General features: G+C 42.2%; 1 protein-coding gene across 8 annotated transcripts in view; it reads right to left on the bottom strand.

Moving 5' to 3' along the window:
* plekhm3 (pleckstrin homology domain containing, family M, member 3) overlaps positions 1–20,217 on the bottom strand; it is a 117,641-nt gene that overhangs the window by 75,205 nt on the left and 22,219 nt on the right. For all 8 annotated transcript variants that reach the window (XM_043693284.1, XM_043693285.1, XM_043693283.1 and 5 more), the window contains one exon: positions 13,691–14,596. In XM_043693284.1, coding sequence (XP_043549219.1) covers positions 13,691–14,596 — 906 coding nt within the window. The remainder of the gene's footprint in view (positions 1–13,690; positions 14,597–20,217) is intronic.

Genomic DNA, 20,217 nt, shown 5'->3' with positions numbered 1-20,217 from the left:
GAAACATGTTTTAACCTTATATCCTTCGCGGTAACATCATGGGAGGGAGAGTTGCCTTTCTCCCATCCATATCCTTTTACAGCATTTCTTAAGGACTCACTGTCAAAGCAGTCTTAAGCAACCACATTAGCTTTTTTGCAGGGGGTTTGCAAAATGAGATGAGGGAGTAACAAGAGGAGACCGAAAATATTATGATGTCCACATATTAAAAGTTCCTCTATTAAGTGAGAGAGAATGATTATGGAGATATATCAGCTTCATCCACATGTACTTTGTAGTTGCAATGAACCGCAACATTTCACATTCCATTCTGTTGAATTGTACTAGATATTTATTGCTTCAGCAAGTATTGTGGCACTTGCACTATATTAAAAGGTCTGCCTCTTGCACAGTTTTACTGGTCACTGGCACTTTCCAAGTACAGCAGTCATACATCACATAATTCCAAACACTGAGACAGGAAGGCCTGCAGGTTTGGTTGACATCCTTATTTAACACCCCAATTCCCATAACAACAGTGCCTGCAGGAACTCCAGGGTGCTTCATGCACCTTGGGTAGCAACATGTGGAAAGTGGTTCCACACTTCTGAAAAATAAACTTGCACATCTGCAGGGACACAGCAGAGGATTGGGACTGACTGGAACGCCATACAGAGAGTCTGCGTGGATTTAATGGGCCAAATGGCCCTCTATACCGTTGCTTTTGAGGTTGAAGTGTGGGTGCAGTCACTACAGGGCAGACAGTACAAGAATCCTCTGGAAATATGGCATTCTCAAATTGACTTCAGCACGGAATACCAGTGAGGATGAAAGCACATTGGGGAGCACATTCACCACATTGTGAAGATATAGAAATGCAATATTCATTGCAGAATCTCTAGAAGATTTTGCAACTATCACACAAATCCCACAGTGGCATTGTCTCTGGGACCAGGGCAAAGGATATCAGTGAGAGAATGCAGACCATTTTGAGGAGGTAGGTGGTGATGAATGCAGTCAGATATCATGGTCCATATGGGAATTATCATTGGAAGGCAAGGAGTTGAGGTCAGGAACTAGGAACTCTTCAAGGTGGACAGAGGCAAATGGGACTGTGGAATCATAGAACTGGTATGGCGCAGTTTATTGGGTCCATTGTGCTTACACTGATTCTATAACCTAATGCCAATCTCCTGCCTTTTCCAGAGATCTCTGTGTACTACTGCTATCCAAATAATCACTGAATGCCCTCTTGAAGCTGTCAATTGACCCTGCCATCACCACATTTCCTGGCAGTGCATTCGATATCCTGGCTGGGTGAAATAGATTTCATCATAGCACCCTTACTTCTTTTGCACATCACTTTAAATCTACGCCCTCTGGTTCTCTTTTCTTTCATGAGTGGGAGCAGTTTCTCCTTACTCATACAGTCCAGCTCACCTAGGAGTTGAAAATCTCTATCAAATCTCCTCAGAGCCTTCTCGTCTCCAAGAACAACAATTCCAGCTTCTTCAATCTACCCTCATAACTAACGTTTCCTATTCTGGTAACCATTCTTGTGAATCGCTTCTGCGTGCTTTCCAAAGCATTCACATCTTTTCTATAATAGGGCGACCACAACTGTACACAGCACTCAAGGTGAGGTTTAACAATACCTTAAACAAGTTCCACATCACCTCCTTGCTCTTGTACTTTAAGTCCCTATTAACGAAGCCAAGAACACTGTAGATATTTTCTAATCAATCTGTTCAGAGATGTTATTACAAACCTCTGGAGCTGATGGGCTTGAACCAAGGGCTTCTGGCTGAGAGGTTGGAACAGAACCATTGGTACAGAGCTCACAAAACGGAGAGTACCATATGCTTTATTAACTGCTCACACCACTTCTGACACCTTCAATGATCTGTGCACACTTACACCTAGGTCCTGTACCCCACCGAGACCCGTATCCATTACTTTATATTGTCTTTCAATGTTCTTCTGACTAAAGTGCATCACTCCACTTCTCTGCATGAAAACCTCATGAGGGGCTTATGCCTGAAACATCAATTCTCATGCTCCTCAGATGTTGCCTGGCCTGCTGTGCTTTGCCATGACTACATTCTCGACTCTGATCTCCAGCATCCGAAGTCCTCACTTTCTCCTATTGCTCCCTACAGGCCAAGATTGAAACATGAATATATATCAGGAGTAGTAAACGTTCCAATATCAACGGCTGGGGAAGCCCTGGCAAACTTTTTTCCAGGCCAAAAAAATCTATTGCCTATTGCACTCTGTTTACATTCACTTCGCCAATTTTGCATCCACGTGGTTGCTGACCTTCTTATACCATGACCTATGACTTTCCACACAAGTCTGCGATGTGGCATGTTGTTAAACCTTTCTGAAAATTCACCTACACCACATCAACCTGGTCCAATGTTATGAAAATCTTTTTTCCCTTGGTGGAACAGTCAGTTATGGAGGGCACAGATTTAGAGGGGATGCGAGGAAAAGGAATTTCACCAAGGTAGTGGTGGGAATCTGAAACTCATTGCCTGTAAGGTTTGGAGAGGCAGAAATCCACTAACATTTAAGGACTATTTAGATGTACACCTTGGCACGACAAGTGTACAAGGATATGCGCCAAATACACGAACATTGGATTACATAGTTAGGTGGCAGTTTTTGACTGGCATAGACTCACTGGACCAAAAGGATTTTTTTCTGAGTGGCATACCACCCTGAGTCTAATGACAGGGCATGTGGGAATTACAGATGCAAGGTAGAAAATACAATCAAGAATAAGAAGCATACTATAGTTGCAAGGTGGTACTCTGAAGGTGATATCTTCTTTAAAAAAAGAGACCTGCCTTTAAAATGTAGCATCATGAGAGAACTGTTAATAAAATTTAAGCAAAAATACTTGATTTTTGTCACAATAATTGGATAAGGGTCTTCTATTTAACTGTTAATCTTGGAGTCGCACTTCAATGCTCCTAAAAGGACCCAAAGGCATTTGAATTGTAGCAATACAGAAAAGCATTAAGAACACGGAATGTCTCATTCACTTCACAATACGGAACTATCAAACCAGAACAAACAGCTAAATACGTTGTTTAGCCAAGGCAGCAAAAGCCCTCAGGTATTGATGTTTGAAAGATACTCGACAACAGCCTCTTACAAATTATTCTGGGAACTGAGCAACATTAGAGTTTAGAGCACTCAAAGTGCTGCAGATATTGGAGACCTAAAATTTTAAAAAGTACTGGAGAACCTCAGCAAGTCATTCAGCATCTCTGGAGAAAAAAGATTTCATGTTTCAAATTCATTGAAACCAATTTCAATAATTTGTCTCAAAACATTTAACACTTCTAGTATTTTGATTCACCTGGGCATTTTTAATTGCGAGAATTAGGCTTTTTGCCAAACTGTCCAAGTGTTACAGTCTAACTGTTCCCCCAGCCTTGCAACTCCAACCAGAAGGCAATGGTTAAAAGCAGGAAACTTAGTTGTGATGTCCTCCAGAGTAGACTAGTTCACTACCACTTAAGCTCAAGGTCAACTTGTGAATAAGGGCTGAGAGAATAGCTGGCTTCTAAGAGCCTGCATCCCAGCAAAATCAGGAGAGGAAGACAAAAATTAATTGCAGAGAATAATTGGGGAGGAAGTACATTACACTTCCAACAGATTGAGCAAACTCACCAGAGAGAGATGGTCCTTCAGCCTAAAACAAAATGAAAGACTCTACAACTGCTTTGAGTGGGGCAGGAATACAGCGCAAATTCAGTAGAACGTAACTGAGACTGAAAGGCCAAAATTATGAGGCCAGGTTGCACAAGTTTATATCCCCTTGACTGTGGAAGATTGAGGGGTGACCTAAGCAGACCTGCTGCTTTTAGATCAGTATTAAAATTTATAAAAGAAATTGATGGAGTAGAAAGCAAAACTTTTTTTCTCTGCAAGGCAGTGCAGCACAAGGAGGCAAAACCTTAACATTAGGGCAAGGCAATTCAAAGCAGTGATGTGAGGAAGCAGTTCTTAATACAAAAGTAGGGGAAATCTGGAACGCACTCCTCTAAAATACTGGGTCTTGCATCAACTGAAAATTTATTTTTTGTTTTTATTCTGCTATGGGCATTGCCAGCTCAATTAGCATTTATTGCCCATCCCTAGTTATCCTTGAGAAGGGGGTGATGAGCAGAGTTCTTGAACCATGCAGTTCTTCAGACTTACGTACTTCTACAATGCCATTCGGGAGAGAGTTCCAGGAGTTCAAGCTACAGAGACACAGTTCCAAGTCAGCAGGGTATGTGACTTGGAGGGGAGCTGGAACGTGGTGCCCCTCAATGGGTTTGCTACCCTTGCCCTTCCAGATGGGAGGAGTCACATCTTTGAAAGGTGCTGTAGGAGCAGCCTTGGTGAGTTGCTGCTGGTACATCTTGTAGCTGGTACATTTTATTACCCTGTGCATCAGGGGAGTGACTATTGATGGTGGTGGATGGGGTACCGATTGAGTGGGCTCCTTTGTCCTGGATGGCATTGAGCTGCTCCCATCCTGACTTGTGCCTGGTAGCTGGCAATGGTGAGAAAGGTGAATTATTCCACCACAGTATCCCAAACCTCTGACTTGCTTTTATAGCCACGGGTCAATGGTAACTCCTGAATGTCAGCAGTGGGGGAATTCAGTGATGGCAATCTCAACATCAATACACCTTTTAGATGCCAGAGGAACAGTTCTCTTTTGGTGGAGATGCACATTGGCTGATACTTGTGTGGTTCAAATGTTCCTTGTCACATTTTAACACAAGCCTGCATGTTGTGCAGGTCATGCTGCAAATGGACAAGGAGAGTTTCAACATCTATGATGTTGCGAATGGTACTTAATATTGTGGAATCTTCTGCAAACATCCTCACTTCTGACTTTGTTTGGAGCGAAGGTCAACGATGAAGCGGGTAAAGATAGTTGGGCCTGGGGATATTACCCAAACTGAATTAGGGCTCCAGCAGGGCAGTGGTCGAGTCCCTACCTCGGAGTCAAGTAGCTGCAATTCATGCCGCAATAGCCTGAGACTGAGACGATTGGCCTCAACCAGCCACAATCCTCTTCAAATGTGCTACATATGACAAATTAGTAGAGAGCACACCCCGCCACCTGATTCCCACTAACTTCAGTTTTGCTAAGATTTCTTGATGCCACCTGGAGCATCAGAGGCTGAGGGGTGACCTTATAGAGGTTTACAAAATTATGAGGGGCATGGACAGCGTTAATATACAAGATCTTTTCCCTGGATTGGGGGAGTTCAGAACTAGAAGGCATAGGTTTAGGGTGAGAGGGGAAAGATATAAAACAGACCTAAGAGGCAACTTTTTCACACAGAGGGTGGTATGTGTATGGAATGAGCTGGTACAATTGCAACATTTAAAAGGCATCTGGATGGGTATATGAATAGGAAGGGTTTGGAGGGATATGGGCCGGGTGCTGGCAGGTGGGACTAGATTGGATTGGGATAACTGGTCGGCATGGATGGGGTGGACCGAAGGGTCTGTTTCCATGCTGACTCTATGACTTAGTCAATTGCTGCATTGATGTCAAGGCAGTCACTCTCCCTTCATCTGTGGAACTAAACGCTTTTGTCCATTTTTGGACCAAGGCTGTAAGAAGGTTGGGAGCTGAGTAGCCATTGCTGAAAACAAACTTAGCATTTGCGAGGTTTTAATTGCTGAGGTATCATTTGATAGTACTCTAAATGACCCCTTCCATGGACTTTATTTTCTGATGAATAAGAGTTGACAGGACAGTAATTGGCTGTGTTGGATTTGTCCTGTTTTTCATAGGCAGGATAACCTTGGACAATTTTCCACCACGTTGTGTGGATACCAGTGTTGTTGCCACACAAGAGCAGACGGACTAGTGATGCAACTAGTTTTTTTGGTGCACAAGTCTTCATTACTTATTGCCTTACAATGTCAGCACCCATAATCTTGAAGTGAACAATGGGAGTTGAAGAATGTCATCTGTAATGCTGGGTATCTTGGCAAGAGGCTTAGAAGGATCATCAATATGGCAAATGCTCCAGCCTAGCCTTTTGCAATGATGTGCTAGGCTATCCTATCATTTGAGGGTAAGAATATTTATGTAGCGTCCTCCTCCGGTTAGTTGTTTAATTGCTCACCTTCATTCACAACTGGATGTAAAACTTAGATCTGATCCTTTGATTGTGGGACCACTTTGCGGCTTCTGCTGTTTGGCATGTAGGTAATTCTGTTCTGTAGCTTCACCATGTTGACACCTCACTTTTAGGCACACCTAGTACAAATCCTGCATGCCCTTCTGCACTCTTCACTGAACCAAGGGTTCGAACCAACCATTCTGAAAAAGTGTCGCAGGACCTGAAAGGTTAACTCTGATTTCTCTCCACAGATGCTGCCAAGCCTGCTCGACTTGTCCAGTATTTTCTGTTTTTGTTTCTGATTTCCAACATTTGCAGTTTTGTTTGGTCCCAAGATTGGTGATAGTAGAGTGGACCAGAGCATGAGATTATGACTGTGGCAGAATACAGTTTCGCTGATGATACTGATGGCTCTCAGCACCTAACAGGTGCCCAATTTTGACGTGCTAGAGACGGTCAGAATCTAATCAGAAATTAGTAAGTTGCTAATGTGACACAAAATGACGTAGGGTTTCCTTAATGTGAATTCTGAACCAAATCTCCACAAGCACTGTGCTGTGGTTACAACTGCCAATAAGGTCATTAAAAAAAAAATCAATCTGTAGCAGGTAGATAAGTGAGAATGAGATCAAGTACATTTTTACTTTTTGTCAGTTCCCTCACTGCCTTCTGCAGGCCCAGTATAACAACTCCGCTCTTTAGGATTTGGTCAGTGGTGGTGCTATGAGTTAATCAGTGATTAACATTGAATTCCTCACCCAGAGTACATTCTGTGCCATTGTCCTGCTCTGTGCTTCCTCCAAGAGATGCTCTACATGAAGGAGTACTAATGCATCAGCTGAAGGACCAGTGCAGGACATTGGTTAGGCCACTTTTGGAATACTGCATTTAGTTATGGTCTCCCTGCTTTTGGCAGGATGTTGCAAAACTTGAAAGGGCACAGAAAACTTTTACAAGGATGTTGCCAGGGTTGGAGGGTTTGAGCGTAGGAATAGGCTGAGGTTATTTTCTCTGGAGCATCAGAGGCTAAGGGATGACCTTATCGAAGTTTATAAAATCGTGACAGGCATGGGTAAGGTGAATAGGCAAGGTCTTTTCCCCACAGTAGGGGAGTCCAAAACTACAGGGGATAAGTTTAAGGTGAGAGGGGCAAGATCTAAAAGGGCCCTGAGGGGCAACCTTTTCACGCAGAGGATGGTGCATGTATGGAATGAGCTGCCAGACAAAATGGTGGAAGCTGGTACAATTACAATATTTAAAAGGCATCTGGATGGGTATATGAATAGGAAGGGCTTACAGGGATATGTGCCAAGTGCTGGCAAATCAGACTAGATTAGTTGAACCGAAGGGTCTGATTCCCTGCTGTACATCTCAATGGCTGACTCTAGATAGTAATCAGCAAGTTTGCTTACTTAGGTTTTACCTAACACCATGAAACATCTTCTGGAGACAATTTCAAAGGCTCCCAAGGCAACTCCTACCCAACACTGCGCTGCTACCTCTGATTTGGAGATGCCGGTGTTGGACTGGGGTGGACAAAGTTAAAAGCCACACAACACCAGGTTATAGTCCAACAGGTTTATTTGGCAGCACTAGCTTTCCAAGCTCCTTCATCAGGTGGTTGTGGAGGCCACAATTGTAAGACACAGAATTCATAGCAAAAAAGCCTACAATGTGATGTAACTGAAATTATACATTGAAAAATACCTTGATTGTTTGTGGAGTCTTTCATCTGTTCGAATACCATGATAGTTTCACTTCTTTCATGTGTAAATCACAAAACATTTTCTAAAAAAGTTTCTCAGGTTAACTGTTACAGTATAATTTCAGTTACATCACACTGCAAACTTTTGCTATAAATTCTGTGTCTTACAATGGTGTCCTCCACAATCACCAGAAGGAGCGGCGCTCCGAAAGCTAGTGCTTCCAATTAAACCTGTTGGACTATAACCTGGTGTTGTGAGATTTTTAACATTGCTACCTCTGATAACTGAACTGAGGTTGATCTATTCTTTTTACATAGGAAATAAAAAGTAGGCTATTCAGCCCCTCAAAATTGCTGTGGCATTTAACTTGATCATGGCAGAATGCCTATATCAACAGTATTTTCCTGCACCAGTGCCATATTCCATTGCATCTTTAATATGTAGCGAAGTGTACACAGGGAATTCAAGGGCTACAGAACCAAGATGGGTAAATGGAGTTAGGCAGCGGATCAGTGATTGTCTTATTAAATGATGGAACAGGTTCAAAGAACAAATGGTCATCCATTTCTATGAGTTACTTAAAACACTCAGCATAAAGTTAGTTAAAAGTAGCTCAGCAGCTTTAATCAGACCAGCCTGCCCAGTTCAGTAAACACAGATGTTACCTTAATGTGTATGCTGCTTGCAACCCCTCGATTCTCCTCCTCAGGTTCTGACAGCCCAATTCAACAGCTACATACACAAAATAAAAGCAACAAAACACACCAGCCCACATCCTGCCACTCTACATTTGTAATAGCATTTAAGCGTCAATCAATTAGCTGCCAGGGACAGGGCCCACACATCTTGTATTACAATTTAAATCACTTTTACTAAATAAATAACACAGGCCCTGAGGTGCAGTGGCTGGGATTATATGTATTTAGAAAAACAAAAGCTTTGCCATCCATTGGCCTGGTCGGACCTTGCAGAGCAAGACAGGGTTATTACTGTAGCTTTAATGGTCTTTCTGGCACTTTCTTTTAATTTCCACACTGTCGCTGCCACTTTCTGGCCTCAATTTGTCAAGCTGAACAATGCAGGATTTGTTTGGTCAGTAAGGTCTCAATTAGACATGGCTTTTGGCGCATTATTCGCTATTCAGGCAAGGACAATGGGAGTAATTACGGGAATCTGTGCCGAGGGACTGAGGAATTTGCTGTTAAAAGAAAACTTGTTTTTTTTCCCCCCCTCCCCCTTTTCTCCCCACCCTAAAAAACAGTCCCACACAATGTAACTGTGGCTGCCTCCTCACTTAATCCATTGACAAAAGCAACAGGGCTGTTCTTGTCAATTGCTGAGAGTTCAAGTGATAAATAGGCACGGGGTGTGCTGGGTGTATTCAGGTGATGACCTTGGGTCACCAGAGCTACGGTTACCTGACCACGTCCTGTCAGGTGTGTACGAAAGCACAGAATATGTAAGCGACGCAAAAGGAAAATTAAATAGCAGGCAAAAAGTCTCAGCTCTCATGAGCTTAAAGCTTCGGTGATATGATTTATAACCAGCCAGTCAATCAAAGTTCTTTGGTATGAGGTACAACTAACTGCACAAACTTGGTGCAGCTGACAGGCCCTGCATTAGTTAGTATCAAAGCGACAGTAAATAACATAATTCCAATTTCACAATCAGCAAGGGGAGATTTCATTCCAAGGTCCATTCTGCTGATTAGTTTTTTTTTTGGTTGTGTTTTATGCTCTGCAGTATTAAGGTTAATGCTGAGTAGGAGGAGCACTTTTGTTTCCTTCTACTTACATGCTCTTTCTACTGAGGTACCCAGACTCACTGTGGGATACGAGCAATTGTTGGAACTCTTGTTTTTAGTCAGAAGGCTATCCCCCTCTGCACATTCGGTGGTGCCACTTTTCTCGAATTGTTAAGGCCACTTCAGCTGGATTTTAAAAAGTTCCCACAGCATTACTGCAAAGAAAATTAAAGGAATACGCCCTGATGCCCTGGTCAATATTCATTCGCCGAAAGCTAAATGGATTTGATTGGTTATATTCCTATTTGTGGAGAATGCGGTGCACAATTTGGCATTACCTGCACTACACAGTGTGCACAGTTGAAATGTACTTCATTGGTTGCAAGATGCATTATTAGTCCGCAGATTGTAATAGATGTGATGTCAATGCAAAAATGTGCTCTCTCTGAAAAAATAACAGGAGGCAAGGCAGAATAGGAAGTAGCACTTATAAAGCTATTCAAAATGCAAAAGATTCCTCAGTCTGAAGATGCCCCATTCATTGTCCTGTTGACAAGGATATTCAATTTAGGAATAACATGTGCAGGATTCCCTCTGGTCTGTACCAATATGGAACTTTAAGCTCTGCCTCCCTAGAGCAGCCCCTGCTGTATCAGACTGGTATTGCTAACATAGACACCATTCATCCTCTGGGTTGAGTGGAATTATAAACTGGAGTTGTGGGTAGATCAGGCAGTAGCTCTGTAATCACTTGGAACTGCACAACCTTAGTTCACATAGGATCCTCACAATATTGACTTGCAATCTGTGCTAGGCTTGCATAATTGTCCCAAATATGAAACACAAGTATTCAATTGAGATGCACTAATTTTCACCTCACCAATTAAACTGATTTTAATCATCTTTGGTATTAGAACTCCACAAAATACCAGGAGGAGCCCACAATAAGAGCCAGACTGCCCCATCACACCATCCCTCCACTCCAGAATAGAGGTTGACAGCCCCACTCAGGATGGACCTATGTGGAGTTAGGACTCTCAGGGAATGCCTATAACAGGAATCAGGACCCCCAGGGAGACCCTACAATGGGATCAGGGCTGCAATGAGAGTTCACAATAGGGTTCTGACCACCCAGAACAAATTAACACAATTCAATAAATTATAGCCTAAAAATAGCCAAATTCATATCATTGAATTTAATCTTGATATTATTATTGAATTAAGTGTGGATATTTGAGATCACACTGCTTCAACTTCACTCACTTCTCCAGAAGATCCTTGACTGAAGCGATAAATGAACTGAAGTTTACTCTAACATTAAAACATACCCCAGTGACACAACCCCAGGAGGCATGTGAAATATTTGGCCAGGAAATGAAATGAATACAAATTTTGAGAAAGTTATTATGTAAGATTAACTTAAAGCAACTTCACTGAATCATTAACATTGGAATTTGTTGCAACTGTTGATGAATGTGATGTTTGAAGTTACTAGGGTCATTCGGTTCTTAGTAACCTTTTCTTACGAAAGCCAGAAACAAACAGGACACAGGAGATGGCAATGACGGACTTGAGAGGCTATGTTTCAACTGAAACAGACATCTAGACTATCCTAAATTCTACACTGTCAGGACAGATTACCTGAAGGTGCTGGGACCGTAGCATCCGTCAAAATTTGGGAGAAGTGTATTGCCAAGGGGAGGCAGAAACCAGACAGTTGGAGAGACCATTGCTCCCTCTCCGTTGCAGGTAAGGTGTGAAGTACTCTTGGCACTGCTGTATATGGTACAGGTCTGGTCCATTCTCACAGCCTGCAGCACAACAGCAACCGAAGCCATTTTCTTTTTAATGTGGAGGTCAAAGATGGGCTGTTTCTGCAAGACACCATGTACCAACCCCCAGATTTTGGTGGGGAGATGGGGGTGGAATTTAACACTGATCTCATCCTGATGGCCATTTTTGTGTATGGCAACATCAACCTGTGCAGAGAGCCTCAGTACACAAATACTAAATGTCACTGTGTACTGAGGCTCTCCTTGTCCCCAGTTTCGCGAAGGAGGTGTCTGCCCTCATTGCCGCTGAACACTCCAAATAGTTGGACTGTTCTATATCACCTATGCCTCATAGAAACACTTGCAAAGAAAAACACCCTTGATCCATCAGAGTCAAAAACAACTGTTCACTCCTCTCCAGCACAAAAATAAGGTGGTCTGATTATGGCTAACATCGAAAATAGTACAAGATCCAAAGAAGGGGCCTGCAATTTAGCAAGGAAAAGCAACAGGCCTGTGGGTTGGGAGTTGTTCAGCAAAGGAGGACGAAGGGCTTTAGTAAGAAATACAAGAGCAAGATTGCAGGGAATGTGCAAACTGGTTGTAAAGCTTCACTACGTACAAAAAGAGAAAAAAAATTAGTATCAACAAATTCAAGTCCCTTACAGTCAGAAACAGGGCAAGTTTAAATGAGAAGACAGACCAATTAAAAGCATATTCTATGTTCATAAAGGAGGACGCACATAACCCCACAACTTAAATAAAAGATAGACAGAAAACTGGGAATCGTAGGCATTTAGCTTAATTTCGGACATCGATAAATGCTAGAGTACATTATAAAAAATTAATACCAGAGCACTTGGGAAACAGTGACAGGATTGGACTGAGTCAACATGGATTAGCAAAAGGGAAATCAGGCTTAACAAATCTGAAATAACTCCACAGAGACCAGTATCCCATCACCAAGTCATCCTTTATTTACATGTGCATAGTACTTGACACTAGTCTGGCTCCCTCAGAGCCAGCTCCCACATTCTTGTTTATTTCTATCAGCCAGGGCTCCCTGACTGGACCAGATTAACAGACCCAATCAGGGAACTCATGTTCTGAGTCCAACTGGCAAACCTCATTACTATCACTACATCCCTCCATCTCCCCCCCCCCAGATTTTCCCTATCTGGATAAAGTTTACCATTACCGAGCAGATTTATGAGGATGAGGATTTATGATTTTCCTGCTCCTCGGATGCTGCCTAACCTGCTGTGCTTTTCCAGCACCACTCTAACCTTGACTCTGATCTCCAGCATCTGCAGTCCTCACTTTCACCCAGATTTAGGAGGATGATTTGCAGACTGGAAAACTTTAGCTAGGAGGAAAAATTGGTTAGGCGAGGGCTGTTTTCTTAATAATAAAAAAAAGAGTTGCGGCAGGGAAGACTTAATACAAGTGAGAAAAACTCCAAAAGATCTGCATACGATCGATAGGAAGGTCATAATTCCCTTAGTTGAGGGAGCCATAACTGGTGCACAGATTTAGAAAAGGCAAACAGAGGTTGAGAAGGGATTCAAGGGGAAATTCCTTCACTCAGCGACGGAATCGGAAACTCATTGTCTTTAAGAATGGTAAAGTCAGGAACTTTCATAGATTCAGAAAGTCCCTGGGATATGCACTGAAAACTCTGTTTTGCAAGGTCACAGATTAAGAATTGCAAATTGGAATTAGGGACAAATGTGGACATGATAGGATAAATGACATGTAAATTCTTGCAATCTCTTAATTCAGATGAGTAACTTTTCAGATATTTCACGTAAATATTTCTAATTATTTAGTCTGGTCACATTAGAAAATTTAGTGCAAGCAAGTCAATCTGTGGTCATGCTGTTGGTATATCAATACACCTGCCAGCACCTGTAAGGCACGTGATCACATCCATATGCAAATGTAATCCTGCCCATGTATATGGCTGTATCCAGCAATCTGCATTGAGCAACTCTTTTCAGTACACTCTGCAGTGCCTTCGTGCCCTTCCTAAACAATGGTGCTGAGAAAGTTCCACAATATTCTGGCTGAGCTTGGAGTGATGTTAATAAAGTTTCATCATATCTTTGCTTTTAGGCTCTAAGGCCTTATTGGTAAAACCGCTCAGGAAGGATATACCGAGCTTGGATTGGGTTCAGTCCAGATCACCAGAATGATACAGGGGCTAAGGGAGTTAGATTATCAGAAGAGGTTTCTGACGGACGGACGGAAGGAAAGAAAGAAAGAAAAAGGCTTTCCCTGCGGATTGAGCTCCTATCACTTTTCGTTTTAAGTTAGTAAAAGGATGTAAACATTCACCTGCACACCTGAAGCTCTGAGCTGTGAGCCCCTTCTCCACCGCAATCACCGTCAGGAGGCTGAGAAAGCTGCTGGTCACAGAGTAGCGCTTATTCCTCTTTGTGCCCACACCGCTGGAGTCTGTGCCTTTTGTCTTCTGATCACTGGCTGAGAAGCACTCGGAGGTATCAGCCACCTGCTTGGAGTTGACCACAGCTTTGATCGCCTCCAACCACTCCTGAGTCTCTTGTTGGCTGTCGGCCATGAGAACGAGAACCTCTTCAGGAAAATACATCTTGAAGCGAAGTGCAGACGCCACCGTTGCCTCAAACTGAACGTCAACACTTCGGTTAATCCTGTAAGATGCCAAAGGTTCCTCTTGTAGGTTATTAGTTCGAAAGTACTTGAGTTGACTTTGGCTAAGGACAAAAGTGTAAGAGTTCCACTTGTTCTGAGGCATCAGCATGTGAAGCACCCCAATCCGTAGGGTACCTTTTGTGCGCAATTGGACAACAGTAGGCTGGATGGTTTTTACTTGATTAGTCCCAGGATGCCAGTCTGTTGGTGGTGGGGTCCTGTTTGGCAGGTTCAAGGGTTGCGGCAGGCTTAGGGAGAGTGTTTGTGCTAGGAGGTCCTGCCTCCAGTCTTCAGCCTCCTGCTGGGAACGTGCTTGCAATTGCATCTGAGCGCCATTGGAGAAGAGAACCTCCAGGACACGGTCACCATGGTTGTTCGACATGGTAATACTTTGGCAGTGGCTCAGGTAGTACACGTTACAGAGGTGGCAGTCATCTCCAGTCCCCACGCTGTACAGACACAGCTCACGGGGACAAAGCTCAACATAACACTCCTTCCACGGGCTGGCATTATCTTGCCTTCTGGCCAGGCTTCCCTTCTTTATGACATCTCGACCCAGCAGCAGAGGATCTGCAGGATGGGACAGAGAAAGATTTGTACCTTGATCACCCATGTCTTTGTCAATTCCAGATTCAAACTATTTTAATGCATGAGTCAGTCTTCCCATCTTCCACCCATGCAAACCTGGAACTTACCCAAAACATTTACTGTTCATATTCTAACTTGCACAAAGTTCCATTCACCTATCACCCATCCTCATTGATCTACACTGGCTCCCAGTGTGGTCTCGTCTTGAATTCAATATTTCCACTCCTGTTTTTAAAATCCCCTTGTAGCTTCACCCCTGTAAACAGACCCACAACTTTCAGCAATCTGTGCACTTGTTGAGCTTCTGACATCCTATGTATTCCCATTATACATCGGCTCATGACTCATTATCATATTGTTGGGCTGCATGAGCCACACATTCTGGAAATCCCTCCCTAAACTCTTCTTTTTAAAATAAATCACTCCCTAAAACCTACCTTTGGCTAACATAAGGTAATCTAATGTCTTTTTCTGCAACTGCAGATCAAAGTATGACGGAGTACCTCATGGACCTTTTAATATATCTTAAAGGTTCTTCATATATTCTGGACACTAAAAAAAATACCAAATTTGATGTAGTTTTCAAAAATTGCACTGACTACTGAGTTATTGGATAGCAATAGTGTTTTTTTCAGAAGTATATCTTATATCCATGAAATTGAGGAAAATCTTCATGCAGTTCACAACAGCAGTTTTTTGTCATTGCATTACTCTACGTTTAGCACTTAATTGCTAAACTTGCACTTTCTGGACTTGATTGTAACATTTTCATTCCTTCTGTAACTATGGTCCTTCAAGAAATGTTCATCAACCATCAAACTAAAGTGTAGTTTTATATAGCAAGTTACTGATCCCAGGCAACTAAGTCAAAATTGTTCTAAACTTATTTACTTTAAGACAAAAATGTCAATTGAGTGAGAAAAGACAACTTTCCCCAAATTTGAGCATAATTCAAGCTCATGTCTGAGAGTCAAAAGATCAAAACTCACCAATTTAATTTAATTTTCACACTACTCTCTCCTCCCCACCCCCCCCCCCCTCACCTGCTCCAACACCTGAAAGATATGATTTTCTTCCTATTTTGTTTGCTCCTCTCCTGACAATGGTGAGACTCCGTTAGTAGCTCCCTCAGAGCCAAAAGGCTATGGGTTCAATTCTTAATCCAGACACTGGAGCAGAAAATATGAGCTAACACTTGTCAGAAGTGTCATCTTTCAGATGAAATCTGAAAGTAAGTCCTTAATTTTCCTCTTCAGGAGGACGCAAGACACTCCACAAAATTCTGAAGAGCAAGGGAGATTCCCAGTGTCTTGTAACATTCATCTTGCAGCATACAGCATTTACTATCAGACTACCTGGTCCATTTTCTCATTGCTATTCTTGGACTGGCAAATTGCATTTCAGCAGTTAAACAGTGACCACACTTGAAAAGGTTTTTGGGATTTCTTTTAAAAAAAAAAGAGGTTTGATCGGTAGACTGGAAGATGTTTTCACCTTTGGCAGATCCGATACAAACATGCAGTTTTGTTAGTAAGAGGTAGTTCTAATAATTTTTTTTCATCAAAAGGAACTTGCAACTATATGGAGTAGTTGAAGCGAACAATGAGGGACAAAGGGCACATAGTTAAGGTTAGAAGATATAGATGTGAATCAGTCTCATGTTGCATATAAGTGCTAGCAAAGACTTAGCCTATTCCTATGCTGTTCTTTTTATGATTGGGAGATGCCGGTGTTGGACTGGGGTGGACAAAGTTAAAAATCACAACACCAGGTTATAGTCCAACAGGTTTAATTGGAAACACACTAGCTTTCGGAGCATCGCTCCTTCATCCTCCACAACCACCTGAAGGAGCAGCGCTCCGAAAGCTAGTGTGCTTCCAATTAAACCTGTTGGACTATAACCTGGTGTTGTGTGATTTTTAACTTTGTTCTTTTCATATACATATGCAATTGTGAGATTGTGAAAGTCACTGTATAAATGCAAACTTTTTTTTTTTTTTGAGTGCTGACTTGGATCAGTCTGCTTTCGGTACTTTGCCTAGTAATCATTCTTCACAGTCAGGACAGTGAGTGTTGGCTTTGCCAGTAGGGTGTTTCTCATTTACAGACAAGAGTACCAGAAGCCTTGAGTTCTGTGAACATGCTGTGTGATTCTTTTCTCATCTGTATTGTTCAGTTCGCTACAGTATTCTTACAACAAGGTTGCCCAACCAGCAGTAGGTTAATGAGTAGTGATTGTTTAACAGATTAGCAAACCTGAAAATGGAAACGGGTGAAGGATTGACAGTGACAGGCAAGGCACCGACAAACCACAACCCACAGTAATTCCCTTCTTACCAAGAAAAGAGTCAGTGCAGTTAGGATGGGCGATACCAGCCAGCGAGATGGCAAGACATTACTCAAGTGTTTGATTAAAGCGGAGCAGTTCAAAGTGACAGCTCACTACCATCTTCTCAACAGTAATTCGGGATGAACAATAAATGCCAGCCTTGACAGCAACACTCAAATCCCATTAATGACCTTAAAAAAAAAAATTGCAATCAAACATTGCTCAATATCCAGCCACGGTGCAAGGAACAGCCACCAGGATTGGAAAAGTCCAGCAGGAGCTATTCCTTCAGAATTCAGTGGTGCTATCCCTTTCAGAGCTTGGGCTGAGATTAGGCTAATTGGACACTGAGCAGAGGAACTTCTATATCCTAGTTTCAGCACCATACTGGGTAGTGCCTCCATCTTCAAGGCATCTCTCAAGTTTGATAACACGTCAGTTTTCAAAAGATATGAGATATAATGTCACCTGGATGTATTTGCGGAGTCAGAATACAGCTTCTGAAAAAAAAAAACCCATTAGAATTCTGCAAGAAGAATTGGTTTTGGAACAAAAAATGGCATGTACGATTGGTTTGATGTTGGAATCCTTCATGTCACAATTCTTTCACAAATCCTTCAATGTGTTAGCATTGAAACGTGAAAGCTAAACAAGCAGTGAAGCATGCCTGCAAACCTAATGCTGCTAACGTAAAATAGAAACAGAAAAGGTCAGAAAAAGCTTAACAGGTTAAACGGTATCTAGGAAGAGAGCCATTTGAAAATCATAGCTCTGATTGAAGGTTACACATCTGAAACTCTCTATTCAGATGCTGCCTAACCTGCAGAGCTTTTCCTACAGCTTCTATTTTTGCTTTATATTTCCAGCACCTAAGTTCTGCTGCTATTTTATACGTGGATTGGGGTGGGGGGGGTCCCAGTGTGTGTGTGCGTGCGTGTGCACCCATGTCTTTAGCAGCTGACCTACACTGGCTGCTTAAAACCTGCACTGTTCATCAATTTCAGTCACTGATCCCAATATATCTTCACATGGCTCCGTATATTTAAAAAAAACTCAGATGAAGTGGCCTCAAAATGTTTACCGCGTTAAAAGATGCTATAGAATGACAAGCTACTTTTGCCTCAGAAGCTAACTTCCCATTTTTTGCAACGATTTAATTTAAAAAAAAAATGAAGACACTAAGGCTTTGCAATTAGCAAAACCAAAACCAAAACCATACTCTTTGCCAGAGGAAGATCTGCACCACCTGCTGTCGGGCAAGAAAAAGCCTCATTCAGGCCTGGGATTTTTCTACTTCCATAAAATGCTATTTTTATTTTCTCTCCACTCCTGTCACTTATGGGGAACAAAAGCTAGAAAAAGAGCGCTTCTCAATTAAAGTGGTACAGACCGCATTAGGATTAGGGAGGATGTATTCAGTCGTGCTGGTTCACCAACAAGGCAGACAAGATTAGATTCCCTACAGTGTGGAAACAGGCCCTGTAGCCCAGCAAGTCCACACCGACCCTCCAAAGAGTAACTCACCCAGACCCATTCCCCTACTCTATAATTTACTCTGACTAATGCACCTAACATTATGGGCAATTTAGCATGCTAATTCACCTGACCTGCACTCTTTAGATTGTGGGAGGAAACCAGAGCACCTGGAGGAAACCCACGTGGACACAGGGAGAATGTGCAAACTCCACACAGATAGTCACCCAAGGCGGGAATTGAACACCAGGTCCCTGGTGCTGTGAGGTAGCAGTGCTAACCACTAAGCCACCATGCTGCCCTAACCTCAAGACCCCATCTCTTTCCATCACTTTTTCCCCCCAACTACATGACATTAAAAGAACAAAAATTTGAAAATGAAATGGAAAGCCAGCGAACAAGATACGAGAGACAAAACTATAGCAGAAAAAGACCGGTCCTATCATAACGACTACTATAATGATTCATGATGGCAGAAGCATTAAGCCCACATATCCCTCCCACCTCTCCCAGAACCGCACAGCCAGGTATTTTCCTGGGGAGAAAATAAAAGAGAAAAGCAACCCAGGGCCAATCAAATATACTCTAGAAAATTCCTTTACAATCCAGTCAAGACAACTGAAATCAGTCCAAGAGATCATGTGTACCACTGTAAACATTGAATTGGCCCCATTCGATAACAGCATTAGATCATAGCTTAACAATTCCACATTGAAACCTTTGGTTTATATTCTCTGGTTGGATAAGGAAGAGATATAGCAGAAAAATGGGTAGTTAGAATTATGATGCTGATCCCATATGTGCTTTTGGATGCAAAGTGTGTACCTTTGCCAATAAGATCAATATCAGATGTCAAAGGGACTAGGAAAAACATTTAATGATCACAGGGAACAGGGTGATGTCCCTTCAAACTTCAGCAACAAATTTATAAAGCTCTTCGAGCATATTGAAACATTTTAAGGCACTTCCCAGGAACATTACAAAACAGAGTATGACATCATGCCACATGATGAGATTTTTGAATCAGGTGACCAAAAATTTGGTAAGACTTGTGATTTAACAAGTGTCTTAAATGAGGCAAGTTAGATATACATGAGGAAAGGTGTAGAAGGGAATTTCAAAACCTGGGTCTCATGAATCTTAAGGTCTTGTTACCAGTAGTGGACCAGAGAATCCATACAGTGAAGACAGGGGCCAGATAGGATATTTTCTTTAGTTATTCATGGGATGTTAGCGTTGCTGGCACTTACTGTCCATCTCTAATTGTCTAGGGGACAGTCAAGAGTCAATCACATTGCTTTAGGCCTGGAGTCATATTCAGATTATCCTAGTTAAGGATAATATAGAAGGGCAACAGTAACCAGATGACTTTTTATGATAGAGTTCAGAATTAGAAAAGCACAAATAGGATTATAATTAGGTTGGCCTTTTATTCACAAAACTTTTATTGAATTCAAAATGTGAAGTCCTGTAACCAGGCCATTAGCCTAGAGTTCTGAATTACAAGTCTAATAACATTACCACTACCACATCACCCCACACAAAACTGCAAATGCACAAGAGATCAGTATTAGTGGAGTCGCAGGTAGATAGGATAGTGAAGGCGGCGTTTGGTATTCTTTCCTTTATTGATCAGAGTATTGAGTACAGGAGTTGGGAGGTCATGTTGCGGCTGTACAGGACATTGGTTAGGCAACTGTTGGAATACTGCGTGCAATTCTGGTCTCCTTCCTATCAGAAAGATGTTGTGAAACTTGAAAGGGTTCAGAAAAGATTTACAAGGATGTTGCCAGGGTTGGAG

The sequence above is a fragment of the Chiloscyllium plagiosum genome, chromosome 7, assembly GCF_004010195.1.
Source record: "Chiloscyllium plagiosum isolate BGI_BamShark_2017 chromosome 7, ASM401019v2, whole genome shotgun sequence".
Taxonomy (NCBI): Eukaryota; Metazoa; Chordata; class Chondrichthyes; order Orectolobiformes; family Hemiscylliidae; genus Chiloscyllium; species Chiloscyllium plagiosum.
Note: the sequence above shows the minus strand (reverse complement) of the source record. Positions and strands in the feature narration are given on the sequence as shown.